At 33.8% G+C, this 16,843-nt stretch overlaps 1 protein-coding gene across 2 annotated transcripts; it reads right to left on the minus strand.

Moving 5' to 3' along the window:
• Positions 1-5,465: 5,465 nt before the first annotated feature.
• On the minus strand, positions 5,466-16,504 carry LOC119068591. Of its 2 annotated transcripts, none has more exons than XM_037172246.1 (3): positions 16,462-16,504; positions 6,882-7,046; positions 5,466-6,140 (listed from the first exon to the last, which is right to left on the minus strand). In XM_037172246.1, exons 2-3 carry the CDS (start codon positions 7,004-7,006, stop codon positions 5,537-5,539), a joined length of 729 nt encoding a protein of 242 aa, XP_037028141.1. In that variant the 5' UTR covers positions 7,007-7,046; positions 16,462-16,504; the 3' UTR covers positions 5,466-5,536. The 2 variants fall into 2 exon arrangements, with proteins under 2 accessions (XP_037028141.1, XP_037028140.1); XM_037172245.1 differs by lacking the exon at positions 16,462-16,504 and adding an exon at positions 16,198-16,449.
• Between the last annotated feature and the right edge of the window lie 339 nt (positions 16,505-16,843).

A 16,843-nucleotide genomic window follows, 5' to 3' on the forward strand; every position in this document is an offset into this window, starting at 1 on the left:
AATTGACTTCAGCTTTACAGCGATACGCATATTTAGATGAAAACTGTGTGTTTCACTCCGCAAAACTACTAAATATGGGTATCGCTGTAAAGCTGAGGTTCTCCACATTCATAATAAGTATTAATTTAATCAAATAATTGCATTAGTGAGGTCACAGCACTCATCAAAGTTCACCGAGGTTCTCTAGATTCTGAGAAATTTTCCGGAGGTCATATTTTCGGCCGTTTATCATAAAATTTTATAAAGTTAATATTTGCCCCAGGAGTACTCGACCTCAGCTTTTCAACGAACCCATACACTGCCGTGTCCTTCGCCACCTTACGGAAATGATATCCGTACTACAAAACCCCATTGTTCGACTTTTGGCCTCTTACAACCAGCCAAGTATGGAAGAACAAAAATATTAGAGACTGGTTTTGGGGGCTAGGCACCAAGGCCTAACCAACCTATAAAAAGTTCCAGAATAAATAGCGCAGATTTCGGTCAGTCGAAATTCAAAAGAATCCCTCTATACTCGCTTCGCTTGCATCGGTAATCTCACCTCTAGTGCGCAAAACAACCCCATTTACCATAACTAGTTAGCAAAATAGCTATTCTTATTACACGTTTTGAAATGGGTGTCTGTCGTAAACTATGAATCTTGCACATAATTCTCCATAAGGAAAACTTTAAGCCAAATAATAAGACGATTCAGAGTGGAGTGTAAATCAACAATGAAAAAAAATAGATTTGTTTGCAGTCAATAAAAATTTAACAAATCGCAAAAAGAATTTGCACCGATTCTTATGCACAGACAATTGTTTATTGTAGTCACGTGTATTATTAAGACTTAAAAAAAAAGAATTTTATGTGTATGCAGATGTGCATGGGATATGAATGATGCATTTACATAACACTTCAATATGTGCACCTTCGATACTTCACACGAAAAAAGATAAAGAAAAAAAAAACAACATCAAACAGTCGGCACAACACCTCTGAGATTCGAAAACTTGTTTACTCTTTTTTTTCTCCATTCTATAAATATTGTTTGTTAAATAATATAAAACGAATGAGATGTTATAAATATGGACAAATGTACGGTTGGTTCATTGACATTTAAACATTAAACGTAGGTATACAATTTATTTATTATAATAATTGTGGCTGGAGAAAAAAAAACGACTTTGTGGTATGTACTACACGCTGGTAAAACATACAATGTGCAAATATGTTTATTTATTTTCATTTCATTTTTTTTCGTTGTTTTTCAACAAACAAATCGTGAAATGTAATGTGTCATTTATAACAAACTATCGCATAAACTACAGTTTACACATATCGGTAGAAGTATTTAAAAGTTACAACCTCTCGCAGAGAACGCCTGAGGTCGTTGTGGCTATTTATAATAATAATAAGTTGGTTGACACTAAAGTGATAAAAAGCGGACGACACAGTAAAATGCACAGCATTATACTTACCATGTGAAATTATATTATGTAGTAGCACCAAATACACAAATGCTGTAGCAGCATTTGCATGCCATTTTTCTTTAATGAGCAACGTTTATTATCTTATTTAAGTAGACATTCTTCATGCAAGCTTTGGTTTTAAACCATTGGTTTACCGTCATCTACAATCTACATGGTGAAGTTGAGTCAAGGAAAGCGTTCGCCAGTGGTGTGTATGTGTGGCTGCTTTACGGTATACCTATTTCGAACATGGTTTTATGTCCCTCGAGTAATTGTCTTCGAAAAAGTGTGATAAACCGTTTCTATTTTTTCTATTGTTTGAATTCTAGATGGAATGTCTAAAATTGCGATATTTCTTTTTAGAAAATCTTCTATGAATCATTTAATGTATCTACGAAGTAAACTTTAAAGCTTATGTCTCATCTTTTTATTCAGAAGCATGCTTTTCACTCGTACTCTCTCTCATTCAAAACATTTTCTTGAAAAATTCTTAAAATTCCGAAATATCGGGGAATGAAAGCTAACATTCGTCATACCTCGATAACTTCTCAGGCATGTATTCTAAAGCTTTGGGTTTACTGAGGAGAAGAAACTTGCCAAAGAAAGTGATTTTCTATCGTATCATCATGAGGAGCGACAGGTCGTAACAGGGTTGGAAGTGACAAAAATGTTGGTAGTTTTTGTAGGGTATTTTTGTTGAGTTCTAGTTGGAAAAATGTATTTCAGTGATTTATTTTAAGAACTGCATTCCTAATGAGAAAATACAACTAAAAAAAGTTTGCTCATTCACCGCTCCCACTTTCAGAATTCTAGAGTTTTACCGTTTTTTTCAGGTCTACTACTTCCCTGCTCTATAGAACTTGAGGATTTTTAGGGACTCTTCAGATTATCTTTTGGAGGTTTCGGTTGGTTGTATGTTTTTTTTCTACGGCTTGATCACTACAAAATGTTCAACATATTCTCAATTCTAGATCTTCATGATTTTGATTGGTTTTTGAGACTTTTTTAGGCTTCACACGGAATTGCTTTACCATTTGTAAGTGTTTTTCTTTGACTTAATAAAACATTTATTTGTTAAAGATATTTGAAGAACCATTCTTTTACTGAAAACCTTCAACCCTCTCTGATATGAATCCCAACTGCTACCAAATCCAATTAATAATTTATAACGATTAAGCCCGTGAAAACCGTACTTATAGTAGATCAATTGGTTTTACTTCTTTGTTGAACTTATTTCTAAGCTGACAAAGTGAAAATGCAAGTAAATGTTTTTCATCACAATTTTCCCACGTACTGCATTTCTTTGCTATTATACGGCCCTGTAGCTACATTAAGTCGGTGCAAACATAATCTTCTTCTCGTAACACAATGATGTAATGTGACTTTACCATGTAGTTTGTTCTATCGCACATTATTTCCACTTCAAATTTTTCTCCAGTTGTACAGACCAGTAAAAAAGAATTGTTTGTTACATGAACCATTAATTTACCTAAAGTATTTGAAAGTTTATTTTGAATTGTAAGTGTCATGGATTGAATAATTGACGGTCGATAGCTAATATTGCAATATGAACCAAATGTTGCAGGTATGCAAGTATTGATATATAACCTTTTACAGATACCAAGTATAGCACCTATAAAATTGTCGTACCGTCTTTTGATTTCTAAACAGATTGATAGCAAATGTTATACTTCGTTACGCTAATTTAACGCACATTGTGTCGATCTAGATTTTTTTCTTGCACCCCTTTATTCTTGGGCAATGTAAATTAACAAGAAATCAACAGGCAAAAACCGACTATGATGTTTTAAACTTTGAAACAAGTTTTGATATGAGCAGCGCATTTAGGTTAGTGTTCAATTTCAATTTGTTCTGCTAAACTTTAGTACACACCACATGTAAACGTTTTGAGCTTGTGTAACGAAAAGTTTTAATTCGACTCTACTGCAAAGTAGTTTTTTTGTCCCGTATAACGTACGGGGGCTAATAGGTTTATTGTTCCGTTTTTAGGTTTTGAAATTCGAAGCAGAGTGAAAGAGCAAAATGTATAAATTTAATAATCCACAAAAGAATGTCTCATCCGACATCTGATCAAATTTCTATATTTCTTTTTCCTTAAATTCGAATCCGTATTGTTGAATCAAGCTCGAAGATGGGAATATTTGTGCCTCTTTTGGGGTTTTTCGAGTATATCCGTCAAATTATGAAGTCTATATGTCTAAATGAAACGTAAATGAGAAAACCAATTAGGGAAAAAAGTTCACAAACATCGGTTCAGGATGTCGTAGTCTAGCCACAGGAAAGGCAGAGATAGCTATTGCGTTTTTGCTTTACTGTATCTCACAAACTCCATGTGTTTGTGTCGTACGGGTATTCAAAATAATGACGCTATGCGCAAGTTCTACAATGCATAGTTTATAAAAAGGCTTTACAGCAGTAGAAATTCGTTTTGCACAATTTAAATGTTTCCTTCAGGTATGAAAGTCGTACGAGAATTGCACATTTAAAAAAAAAAAGTTTTTTCCTCCTCATGGAAAAGTCACACTAGTTCGTGGTTAACAGTTGCACATTGTATAAATGTATACGCACCCCACCAAGAAAAGTTATGTTCAAAAGAAACTGACGTTATATGTAAGATGAAGTTCATGACTTAGCTCAATTTTTTATTTTACCTATTCCTCTAAATACTCAATACGATAATTGACCTTAAATTGAATTGATCCTTAATCGTGCCAGAGTCAGAGCTTAATTCAAACCGTTAGCACAAGAGAAAAACCACATTTTACTACTACCGAAATCCCCAACAGATACCAATTTCTTACAAAATCCTTGTCTTGCCTTGAATGAAGTCCCCAAAACGCTAATTTTATCGAAGTAAATCTCATGGGGATCTACAGTTAACCAAATTTGAAACGCAATTTTCTTCAGATTTTTTTCAGCAGGTCCACTTACACACCCTCATTGCCTTATGGAATTGCCTTTACAGGTTTTACCACTACCACCCGAGCGTATGATAATTAAACTCGTACAATCACATATAGGGCAGTGAGATTGTAAGAGTGGATTAACTGCAAAACAGCTGAAACAGATTACGTCAAAAATTTGTCTGGGGCTAACTGTATATAATTGATCCGCTATATTTTTATCTGTGATCTATAATTTTTAGCAGCTGATGCGGACGGACAACTGATATCAACCAAAACAAGATTCAAAGGTCCACAACAAGATTTCTAGATTTCTGTTGTTTTATAGAATCGGAATTACACTTAAAAAAATTTACTTATTATCACATTTTCGTTTTCAACAGATTCTACATAATTTCTAGTTTCACAGATTTGACAGTCTTGATATTGAATGATTTTTTGGTAACTGATCGTTACATGTGTGCGACAAAAATTTCGACTGGGAAAAAAATCAAATATGACAGCTTCAAACATTCGGACAAGAAATATCAGATCCCACATAAAACAAAAATGTGATAATACCTAATTTCTGATAGCTGTAATTGAAAAGCTCGCAAAAGCTCTTTCAGCTCCACTTGTACAGAGATCGATTGACAAAAAAAGAAATTAAGAGACCGTGTCCTAATAAAATTATCGCTTAAAAGTATACAACCTCAGGTTAGACTTACCTTTGACTTGGCTTCCACAACAACCAAATGTATTCATTAACATCAAGTTCAACGAAACACTGAAGTATTAAAAAGCACACATTGATTCCACCTCAATAACTTTTTCTTATTATAATTTATCAGAATGTATACAAACATATAAAACGTTTACAAAACTTCTTCTTCTTCTTCTTATTAGTTCATTTTTCATTTGTAATAAAAAACGCTATCCATAAAGATAATAGCGCCCATAGTCGAAAGGAAAAAAAAACTTTTTTGTATGAACGAACGACTGTGTTGGAGGTGTAAAGATAAGCATAAAAAATAAATTATTTAACATAAATAAGTTCCACATGCGTGCGTGCGGTCTGTAAATATATCTGAAATAAAATGTACGAATTACAGTTATTTCTCCCATATAGCCCAGCCCAGCAGATTCGAAATTAACGAAATTGTAATATTTTGTTGGATTAATTCATGGAATTATCTTTTTGTAATAAGGCTTTTGGCTTTTCTTTTTCAGTACGTAGAAACTTTTCGGCTTTCCATTTCCGGGGAAATATTTATGGGCATTGTTGTCGTTCGTTGTGTTCTTTAAATTATTTTTCTTTGATCTCGTTGGCACATAGAATGACGGTGATTTACTTTTCGTTGGAAAATTTGCATTGTGACGACGATACGTTTTCGGTAAACTTTTTTCCACCGTCTCATTTTCCCATGGCTTCGGCCACGTTGGAATGTGTTTGATATCAATTAAGTCATTCACATCATTCGAATACCTCGAATTCGATCGATGTTTATGTTGGCCGATCATCTTTTTCAGCACTGGCATATTCCAATGATAAATTCGTCCCGGTTTTCCGTTCGATTTGAATTCGACCGAATATTTTTTGTCTTTGTCATCGATTGCGTTCATGCTGGCCGCCGGTTTGGTGTAGTAATTCGGACTCGGTGGTAATTTTATGATAAACATTTCTGAGTCATCTGGGTGTGGTGGATCTGGATGATGATGTGATTCATCGGCTAAACGTTTACGATGATGACTGGGCGATACGTTTACTTTTGCCAGACCGAGCGACCTGTAAAGTAATTAAAAAAAAAATTGAAGAAATAAAAACAGCAATCATCAAAGAGTAGCACACAGAGGAGAGGATACCTTTTTGTGTAACAACAAAAAAAATGCTTTTAAGTTCGTTGGGTATGTGTATTGAATTAACTGTAAATGGTAAATTTGCATATTTCTGTTTGGTATGCTAATTGATTGTGTGAGCACTCGTGGATTGACTTTTTTGTATGTCCAACATACTCTTTTACGATGCTCAACACGTTTTTTATCTGTAAAGTTCTTTCAAAATTTAATTTGAAATCCTCATTCAACAATATCGAATTTACATGGATACCAATATGCATTGAATTCTTCAAAGTTCTTAAACGAGTCACTTATTGTCATTGGCGGGACTGATATATATATATATATATATATATATATAAGAAACACTTAAAACTGTACCACATACAGTTAAAGTCAACCGAATTTGTGTCTACGTTTGGTTAAGCTGTTTTTACCAGCTGGTCCAATCATACCCTCCCAATGATTGTGTGTGCGTACTTAGACGGATGTGTAGTACTGTGGGTGTGCTTATGAAATCCGTATAAAGACGTATTTGTATCAGTAAAACAGCTGAGGCAAACTTACCCATAAATTTTAACAGTAATTGTACTCTATTGTCATACATGGAGGTTAAAAATTATTCTAGTTTTCTACGGCTGCCCTAATAATAGGCTGCAATAACCTAGAAACAACCACCAAAAATACTTACTTTAATAGCTCATGACTCGATAGATCGTTTCTGTGTCGACGATTTTGAACTGGATTGTTGTTTGAATCACTTGTCATTGTTGCCGGTTTAATTCGAGAAATTTTAGAATCTGCTAAATTTTCCATGGTTGACACTAGCGATATAGTTCCTAAGATGTATGTGATTCTGAAAATGTAAAATATTTTTGAAATAAGGAAAGCTAAAGGAAATTTATGTAATAGGGGGTTGTGCCCAGAGATTTTGTGGCACCCGCTGTGTGTGTATATTGGCCTGGGTAAACAAAAATTCACCTACTCGATATGCACTTATACTCGCGCCAGCATTTGTGTACGTACACGCATCGTAAAAATAATACTTTGTAGTTTTTTCGGTGACTGAGTGTTTCAATTAGAATACCATACTTTTCGGTTAGAAGCAAAATCGGAGTTCTTATTTGCAGTTTTCTAAAATCATATAGAAATACAACATGCCTTCATGGCTGGTAATACATTTTCTATAATTTCGAAACACAAAACCTTTTTTTTCCAATTTTCAAATTTCTATTGCCATGTTTCGCTGATTTTTGTGCTTCGAACAGAATTCTTCAAAACCATTTCATCATTGTATCAACTCACATTGAACACATTCTTTCAGAATGCAACAAAAGAATTTTAAATTTATTGCAGAGGAGAAACGAAGAGGAAAAAAATCACACCACCCAAAACCACCCACAACAATGTTTCGTGTCTGGTAACACACAAAGATTATGTTTTATTGTGCTATATACAATATGCCGTTTTCTCGAAACTAAAACATGACAAGGAAGGTTTTTTGGTGTCGTAAGATCTATTTTTAGAATCAAATTCTTTTTGTTCGCAAAATCGTTCCAACCACTGTACTGTTGACTTCTATGGGACGAGGCACAAGTTTTATTAATTTTCTTCCTCGTATATGACATTGAAGTAAGCAAGTTTATAAGAAAACAGTGGTACTGTTGAATTTTTTCGCATTTTTATTTAAAAAACAATTATCGGGAAGTCACTTGCATCTGTTTCCTTGCTCTGAGAGTAGTTTGCGAACTTCTATCACTTTTCTAATTTAGTTGTCATACCAACTAATATTGATGAAATGTAACAGCAAACTATGAATGATATCAGTCTTAAGAACAACAAAGGATTCATCATAATGTTCGTTCCTTTAGCGACAAGTGGATGCATATTCGAAAGATTAGATTCGAATTTTGAGCTATAGATATAGTTGCAAACAAAAACAATTCATGGAACTTTCGGGATTATTTAGAATTTAATCGAATTATTTCAGGGTTAATTTTCGGACTTCTAAAATTCTTTTTTCATAAAACACCTCAGCGAAGATATATCGCATTCAACCCCAAAACGTAGCAGTAGTTTACATGGGATACGGCGGAAATCATTGCGGAGTGTGTTTTAAGCAAGTGTGTTCTTCTTTTGGTTGAAACGCAACAGGCCTCTTTAACTTCGAAGCCAAATCGATCGAATTGTGCTGAAGTTATGGCAGAAGAACAACCATTTAAGAAATTTCGTTGAACGTTCCTTAAGAACCTTTTTACTGTAAGAGCCTCAGTTTCAAACAAAAAAAAAACTTAAACATACAGTTCAAACCTTCGAATATTGTTGGCACCTACCAGTTTAAGTGCAGCTCTCAATTATTTAAAAGCCAAATTACCCATTATATAAGCAACGTGCTTGTTTTTATGCTATATAGCGGTCTAGTATAATGCAATTATATTAGCATTTTGCTATCTGCAAGCAAAACACTGGTAAACTAATAAATTATTTGAAATTAACAATAGGTCAAGCTAATTTGTTTACGGGAATAAAATGAGAAAAGCGAAAAAAAAACTTATTTTGCATCATGCACCACAATACACAAGATCTTCCTTACATGCAGCGAATATGCTTGAATTTTACCACTTAAACACAACGAAAGCAAGCACTTAGCTCTCAGCAGCACTTCAATGAATAAATTCATTCATTTTATTACATCTTGTTCATATGTTCATATGAACTTATATTATTATACGAAAGGGAGTTTAATAATATTTACGATTTATGATATTTTACTTTTTACACATGGTGGAATTGCATTTTATTGACTCGAGGTCTCCTTCGACTTCGCCACAACATTCGAGAGCTTGTAATGTTAGCATTGTATTATTACATCGTCTCAGTTTTGCACATATTGATATTCGTTGAAAACGTGCTGTACAAAATGTGTCAACTTGTTTTTCTGGTAATTTGTAACGTAAATGTTTTTCTTGTAATTTGTCACGTATTGTAAATTTCTCATTTGCATGAATTAATTATTTTTTGGCATCTTAAGCACTCATATAAATCGAGTAGCTCGTGTATTGTAGTGTATAGGCAACACACAAAATGTCGCATCCGTTTTATTGTTTCTCTTTCAGTCCCTTCAGCCAATTACATTTTAACATAAACTAGAAACTACAGATATTTTTCTTATAGGTGCCAGGTTAAAGTTATAGAAGTAGAGAGCCATCAAATATGGCTTGGATCTAGTGTCAAAATGATTATTTATGACACCGAGTGATGATAGTATTTCATCTGCTTGTGCGAACGACAGATAGGTAATGGCTCCATTACCTATCAGTTTTCAGGGAGGTAAAGCAATTTTTCGCAGACCTAGGACTCAAAAGTTGTTTACTATCACATGATATTTACATTGCTATGTAAACAACTTAACCTGGCCTTAACTTAACTGCTTTCACATTGTTTTTTTTTTGACATGTGCGATTATAGCCCTTGCCTTCGGCTCAGGCAATAAGCTTCCCATTCACTGGCCAAAATAAAAATTTGGAGGCATGTAGGTAATGTACTGTTATTAGCAAGATGCATAAAACGTATTTCTCAAAAAAGCTAACGAAAGTTTCACTTTTCGACTCCGTCGATAACTCACTAGAACTTTCGTTGGCTTTTTTGAGAAAAACTTCACAGCTCGGTGAGATATCTCTAGACACACAATGTGTATTGTATGTTCGATATCGATTGAAAAACTACACATCTAGGGCTTAAAAAAAGGATTTATCACCCGGTGGAGTAAATAACTATGCGAGACGAAGTCAACCGTTCTAGTACCGTAGATAGTTTTATATACTGAAAGTGTTTGCTCGCTCTACCGTAAAGTTGATAGATTATGTAAAAATTTATTGTAAAAGCGGAATTGTAAATATCTTCTTTCTTTTCTTTCACAAGAAACTGTGGTTCCAATCAAAGTACATAAACTGAAAATAGGCCAACACTATGTTCAATATGAGTGGGGTAAAATCGAAAATGTGAGAAAGGTCTGTGGGGAAGAAGCAAACCAAGAACTGCGAATACCTGATTTGAGGTCCTGAGGGGTCCATCGAGAACACCAATCATTTTTTGGGTACATTTTCATAAAACTTCTTTTTTGTTCAGGACCACCGTGAGTTGGTGATTTTGAAATTGTTTGAGATGGTTCACTCATACAAAATTATTTACTCGTTTATACGCGTGTTGTCGTGTTAGACCAAATAACGTATCACTTTTGTGTCTTTGCTATTACTTTGAGCTTGTTTTACATTCCTCTGAAAATTTCCCGTTACATTGTAAAGCTCTCTAAAGCACATATTTTGATTGCATAAATATACCAGATAAAAAACAGCTGAAACGAAATGAGTCACTTATTTCAAAGTCGGCTTTAAAAGGCGAGTGAAAACAATGTGTAGTTAAGCGGTCTAATTAATGCCTAAAGTACACCAGATTGATATCGTGTTTGTTGCACTGAAATTTCAATACGACAAGAGTGAAAATCTATTGATGTTAACAAAAATGATTATACAAATATTCGCTATAAACATTAATCCTGTCTATGAAATTCACAGTACGAACGTTTAAAACGTTAGGTTTTTATTATACCTTTTTTTAGAAAGTTAAAAAAAATGGCGCTAAAAACAGAACAGCTAAATGTTGGCAATAGCAAAAAAATAATAATATGAAAATGACTACATACTACACTTTAAAGTCTGCAGTAGTCAACAAAATTTTGGTAAATGTATACAACATGTTGATGTGATTTTTTGTGGCTTGTTTGGTGACGGTTTTTCCAACAATGTGCGTGATGTATTAATTGGTTGTAGATACTTTGGCAGCTTGAACTTGTGTATACTAAAATGTCATTAAGCTGGCGAAATTCAGTTTAATTTAGACTAAAGTTTTTCGATTGCGCTGTCGAAGTTACGAAATTACTCCTGTTCATTTATTGGTTAAGAGCAATCAGTTTCTGTCATCTTAAGTCGATTTTTTTTGGGGAATTTTTTTTCCTATCATGGGTAGCTCAGATTACGTTGTCCAAAAAGCACAATAATACCAATCTCTTCAAGTGTAATTTATACTGTATAAACCATGGTCTCGAACACTAATATGTAGTTTGACAGATGTATACACTATACACTAGGCCTATATCCATATCAATGCCTTCACAAACATAAGTCCGCTACAATAAACAATTTCGTCTCTGGTAGGTTAACGATATGGGTTGGAGATCTTGATCTTTTGAGCGCTGGTGCGGGCATGGAAGTGATGTTTTCTTCCTGGTCAAAACCAAGTCAAAACGTCCCGGTATCCGAAAATAATGTCAAAAATTTCCCGTTGATTTGCAACCAACTTCCCGGTGGCGTTAATATGATTTCTCTGGTCTTTTCGTCAAAATTTTAGTCTTTATCTTCGTGCGAATCTAGTTAATAAAGTTAATTGCAAATTTTTTGCCAGATATATGCGCATAATAATATAGTTTAAAAAACTTAAAAGTTCTTAAAAGTCCTTAGTTTACCTAATTGTTTGTAAAAGAAAGTAGATTCGCGAGATTTTTTAAAATTGGTTTGCACCCGAGTGCAAATAGTCAATATGAACACTATGTATGAGCTATTTGCGATCGAATGGTCTCCTAAAATTATGAAATACATGAAATATTTTAGCAGACCATTGCAAATAGCTTATCCATTGATTATTCCTTCGTTTCAACCAGCAAAAGAACATGTTTTTCAAACAAAATTTTATCAAGAAATTAATTTCAGTGAATACACTGAATTGTGACAACAATCTGAACAAAAATAATCAATATTTTTTTACGTCCGACGCTTTCCAACATTTTGTGGAAATTGCATTTTCTCAAGGTCTCATTTGGAACACACCAAACTTCTCCCAAACAACCACAGTTTGTAAATGGAAGAATTCAGTAGAACTAAACCAAACTCCCTACACAGTTGGCAGATGAATTCTGTTGGAACAGACCAAACTACTTCCTTAGACAATTTTTTGAAGGATCAATTCAGTTGCAACAAACCAACCTCATTCCTTACCCAGTTTGTACCCAGTTGGATCAAGCCAGACACTTCTCTATACAATTTGTACTGAATTGTGCGAATAGCATTTTCGATAATATAATTAGCACGGCTTGCCAACAATGATTTTTTAATTATTTTCGAAAGTTTTAACACACTGAAGAAACTGACTGAGTTATGTCGGGTGCAAATAGCGTTCATATTGACTATTTGCACTCGGGTACAAATAGTCACTTCGTATGAAGAATTCCAGATAAGTTGTTTCCGATGTGCACTAGCAAAAAAAATCGATTTTGGTGAAGATAAAATTTCCCAGTATTCGCATTGTAGTTAAAATTTCTTCCCGGTGTCTAGGATAATACTACCTTATTTCCATGCCCGCGCACGTGATCTCCCAACCTATTTGATTTCAAAGTATTTCTTGATAATGACAACCGACCTTTAATAGGTAAGGCTACAACTGTATTGTTTGTTCCATTTTATTAATTATTGAATGTGGTGTAATGCATTGAACACCGCTGCAAAATGTTAATTTCTTTGATTTAAACCCTTTTATTACCGAAATACCGGAATGCTTTACTCAATCATTGTTACACCGCCACAATGAAAACATTCACTGTCACTTGCTTCCTAAATCAGCTTATTAAGTTCATTTTCACATAAAACATTCAAAATATAAATATAAAAAAAAATGCAATTCACACCAAACCAGTTACTCATTGTTTTCGATGGCAAAGTTCATTCACCATATTTGAACGTAAAACGAAACAAAAAATTTGTTATTTTTACGTTCAGCTCATAAGTGTTTTACAAAAACACGCAAAAATACATACACCATCAGAAAATTGTACGGTTCACCTCCGACTATTAAGTACCCAAAAAAAGAATCCAAATTTACTACTGTGCATCATGCAAGCAATCGGTTAATAAAGTTGCTCATGTTTAGACATAAACTCTTTTATTTACACAAAATATCGTCTAAGATTGTTCAATTGATGGACAGAGTCTTCACTCTGATCGCATAATATCTTAGATCTAAGTCCGAGCATTAAATAAATTTTTCTTTCATATTCCATATGATAATCAATTCCGGTCATATGTACACATACATATTTTGGGTATATGAACCTTTACTGTTGAATATATAATATTTTCTGTTATTCTATATAGTGCATGTGCGCTGATTTTATTTTTATTGTTTATTTGAGCAATGCACGGTGATGTTGTTGAGAGTTACACAATTTGTTTGTGCAAACTGTAGCACCGAAATGTGAAATGTAAAAGAATCGGTGGAGTTTATAGCCAAACACATACACATATCCGTATCCCGAAAGCAAGTTGGTTGAAAATGTAAACTTTGTATGTTTAAGTTCAATGTCCAAACATTTAACTACGAAATTGCTGTTGAATGACACCATATCCGATATGATTTCTGCTACAATACCGAATATTGCACGATTTAGATTGATCCAGAGATTGGATATACGCTAAACAATGCGAGCAGGTATTTTGAGTGATAAAATGAAGATGAAAAAAGACAGCAACAACAACAACAACAACAAAATTCTAAAGAATTTGTGTGATGGAATATGTAATTATAATTAACGATTTAATGAATAATTTATTAAAGCTATTAATGTCCGACTGTGGATGATCACGGATCCCATCACGTATTTTTATGATCCATAATAATTGTTGTAAATTAATTTGGTACAACAGCACAACGTAGGGTACTCGTGGTGTTCGAGTTTTTTTATTATTAGTAATACGTTCAAGTCAATTTGAAAAAAGGAAAAAATTATTTAAATGAATGGCTAATGAACGATTTTAATAGAATCTTCGTCTGAAGGTACAGTTTTTGTTTTCGTCCGATTCGCAAAGACTTTCCGAGTCATACTCCGTCGTAAGAGAAAATAAGTCTAATTTTATGGTCATATGAAATTAATGGTAAAACGTTTTAGACATGCATTCTGCAGACAAATCGATTATTAAATGGAAATGTATTTAAATCAGTGTGGATACTGCGTGTATGCTGGCTATGGTGGTGGTACACGTTAGACACATATAGCTTTAAAATTAGCATTTAGGATGTGTAATGTGTATTCATAATGTAAGATATAATGGACATTGGATGGGGATTTATTTGTGCACCTGTTTGGCGGATTTCGTTAATGAGTTGAATCGTTAATGGATGTAGCGTTCTAATGTGTACATGGTGTACGTAATACTATTGTCACAATTTGAAACAGATTAGACAATGTTTTGTCAACGTGGTAATCAAAAACAGTATTAATGTTGGTCCGCGAAAATCGTGAATTTTAAAAAAGAGGAGCAAAAGAAAGCTTCTTAGAACGAGTTGATGAGGCGGTAAATATACAGACTGTAAATTTGGATTTTTGGTTAGACTCTTCTGTTGTAACACTGACTGCTATTTTATCAGTCAACGACCACAGCGACACACATAAGCAATACACCCTTTCTAATTCTTTCTTATGTAGCGTCTCATGCTAATGCAGAATAAAAGATTTTATATCACACTATTGACCAATATGGAGCTGTTCTAGAGCGTTTACTTCCCGAGTGAACCTGGCCATCTGAATACAATACCTTAACCACCGATTTATTTGAGTCTTCTAAAAATTGTTGAATTTATATCGAAATTTCGGAAAGTGGTTTTTTGAAAATCCTCATCAAAAGAGCGAAAAATAATTTCAATACAAACTAATTTGATTGAATTTGTATTACACAGAGGCCGAATAAACGAATATTTTATTAGCAGTGAAAAAATATAGCTGAGGCTACATGCCAACTTTATTCCATTGTTACTGTCCAAAGAAACTCCACAAATTCAGTTGTTATTTTCTCTTTTAGATGCATTTATCGGAGACGATCCTATATACTATATAAGTGAAGTCTGTAAACTTTTCATTTCAAACATGTTTCCGTATGACAAGAACTGGGAAGCCAGCATTATACAAATTACTTAGTTAGCATCATATGGTAAAAAGCCGTTTATCAGTAACTCACAGCTTTCTCTTCCAAGTTACTATTGTTAACAAGCAATTGCAAAAATACATGACAGAAAATTTATATCTAACTAAAGTTGTGAACGTTGTTTTCAAATAAACTCAGCGATTGACGATTTTCTGATCTTAGCGACTAGTCGATAGATACATTATCGACATTGGTGTTATATCGGTAAAAGTTTTTTTAAACGTTTAGCGTGAAGACCCCTATTTTCTTTACTCAAAATGTCATAAGACAATGCCATTTGTTGACGCTTCGTAGAATTCAGGGGAGAATATAGAAATTTTCTTCCCCGATAAATGATGTAACAAATTGATGCGTTTGTTTCGTTGAGAAAAACGGTTCTTCAGGTCGTCCACGCATAAAAAGCATTGTGCTCACCGCGGAAAGAAACTAGGAAATTCCACCTAGCGTGATTCGCTCCACTCGCTCCGCTCTGGTTGCATATTTTCGCTCTTGTTGTGATCTTCACCACTTTCTTCACTCAGTAAACAAATAACTATTGCGACCGGTATTATTAATGCTCTACAAATACCATTATGTTCATTCAAAATTCTCTCAGACAATAAATTCACGATAAAATTTTGAGAATTGAAATTCTGTTTGCCTAATAAATAAATTAATTTAAACCCAGCAGATATCGAGATTAGAATTATGTCGAAAAGAGGAAGTTTACTCGGCAAGCAAAATTGTAAGAACGAGAATAGTGGCATGAATACATAGGTATTTCATCGAATCATGCATGATATCGGATCGCATTCCGTATTTTAAACCTTGGAAAGCAAACAGTTGAAACTTCACGAATCGTAGAAATTTCTGATTGTATACGATGCATCAGATTCTGTGAAATTCAACTTCGAAGTCATTCCGTATTAAACCATCGAAATAATTAAATTCTACGTAACTGAACCGATAAGTTTCAAATTCAAAAAGAACAAATAATATTACCTAATGAAATCAATTCCCTGCATTTTATCGAATTCACTATGCAACTCCAAAGGCACCAAGAATAAACGAAAAATATATTTTATTTTATTTTGTGTGATTTTTGGTTTACAAGCACTGCGTTTATATGTCAACAAATATAAATTATTAGTTTTTTTTCTTTCCAAACATTCACTGCACTATACAAACAGCACTGCACCAACAACTCTACAGATTCGCGACTAATTCGTTCAACATAAGCAAATACACTGAATGGAATAGACTTACCATTTTTATAATGATGGCAAGTTCGAATGGCAGCATGTAGTTTTTAAAATATTCTTCTGTTCTTCTCTTTTGATGAGAAATTGACCATCTGTAAAAGAGACTAAAATAACACGGAGCATATATATATATATGTGTATACATAAAACACATCACAGGTATGGTATTTGGCCAGTTTATTCCTAATATGTATAATGTAGGTACTTACATACATTATGCATTATAGGAGCGTATGAATAATGTGGGGAATCCAATGATAGAGTTACATCATGACTGTATATAGTCGCATGTACAATACATTTAGGCGAAGCCGAAGGCTTAACTTCAATGTTATTACTTTAAGGGACGCCGCACCATTTTTAATTAATTTTTTCTGTACTGGCAA

Source organism: Bradysia coprophila (assembly GCF_014529535.1).
Source record: "Bradysia coprophila strain Holo2 chromosome X unlocalized genomic scaffold, BU_Bcop_v1 contig_20, whole genome shotgun sequence".
Lineage (NCBI taxonomy): Eukaryota > Metazoa > Arthropoda > Insecta > Diptera > Sciaridae > Bradysia > Bradysia coprophila.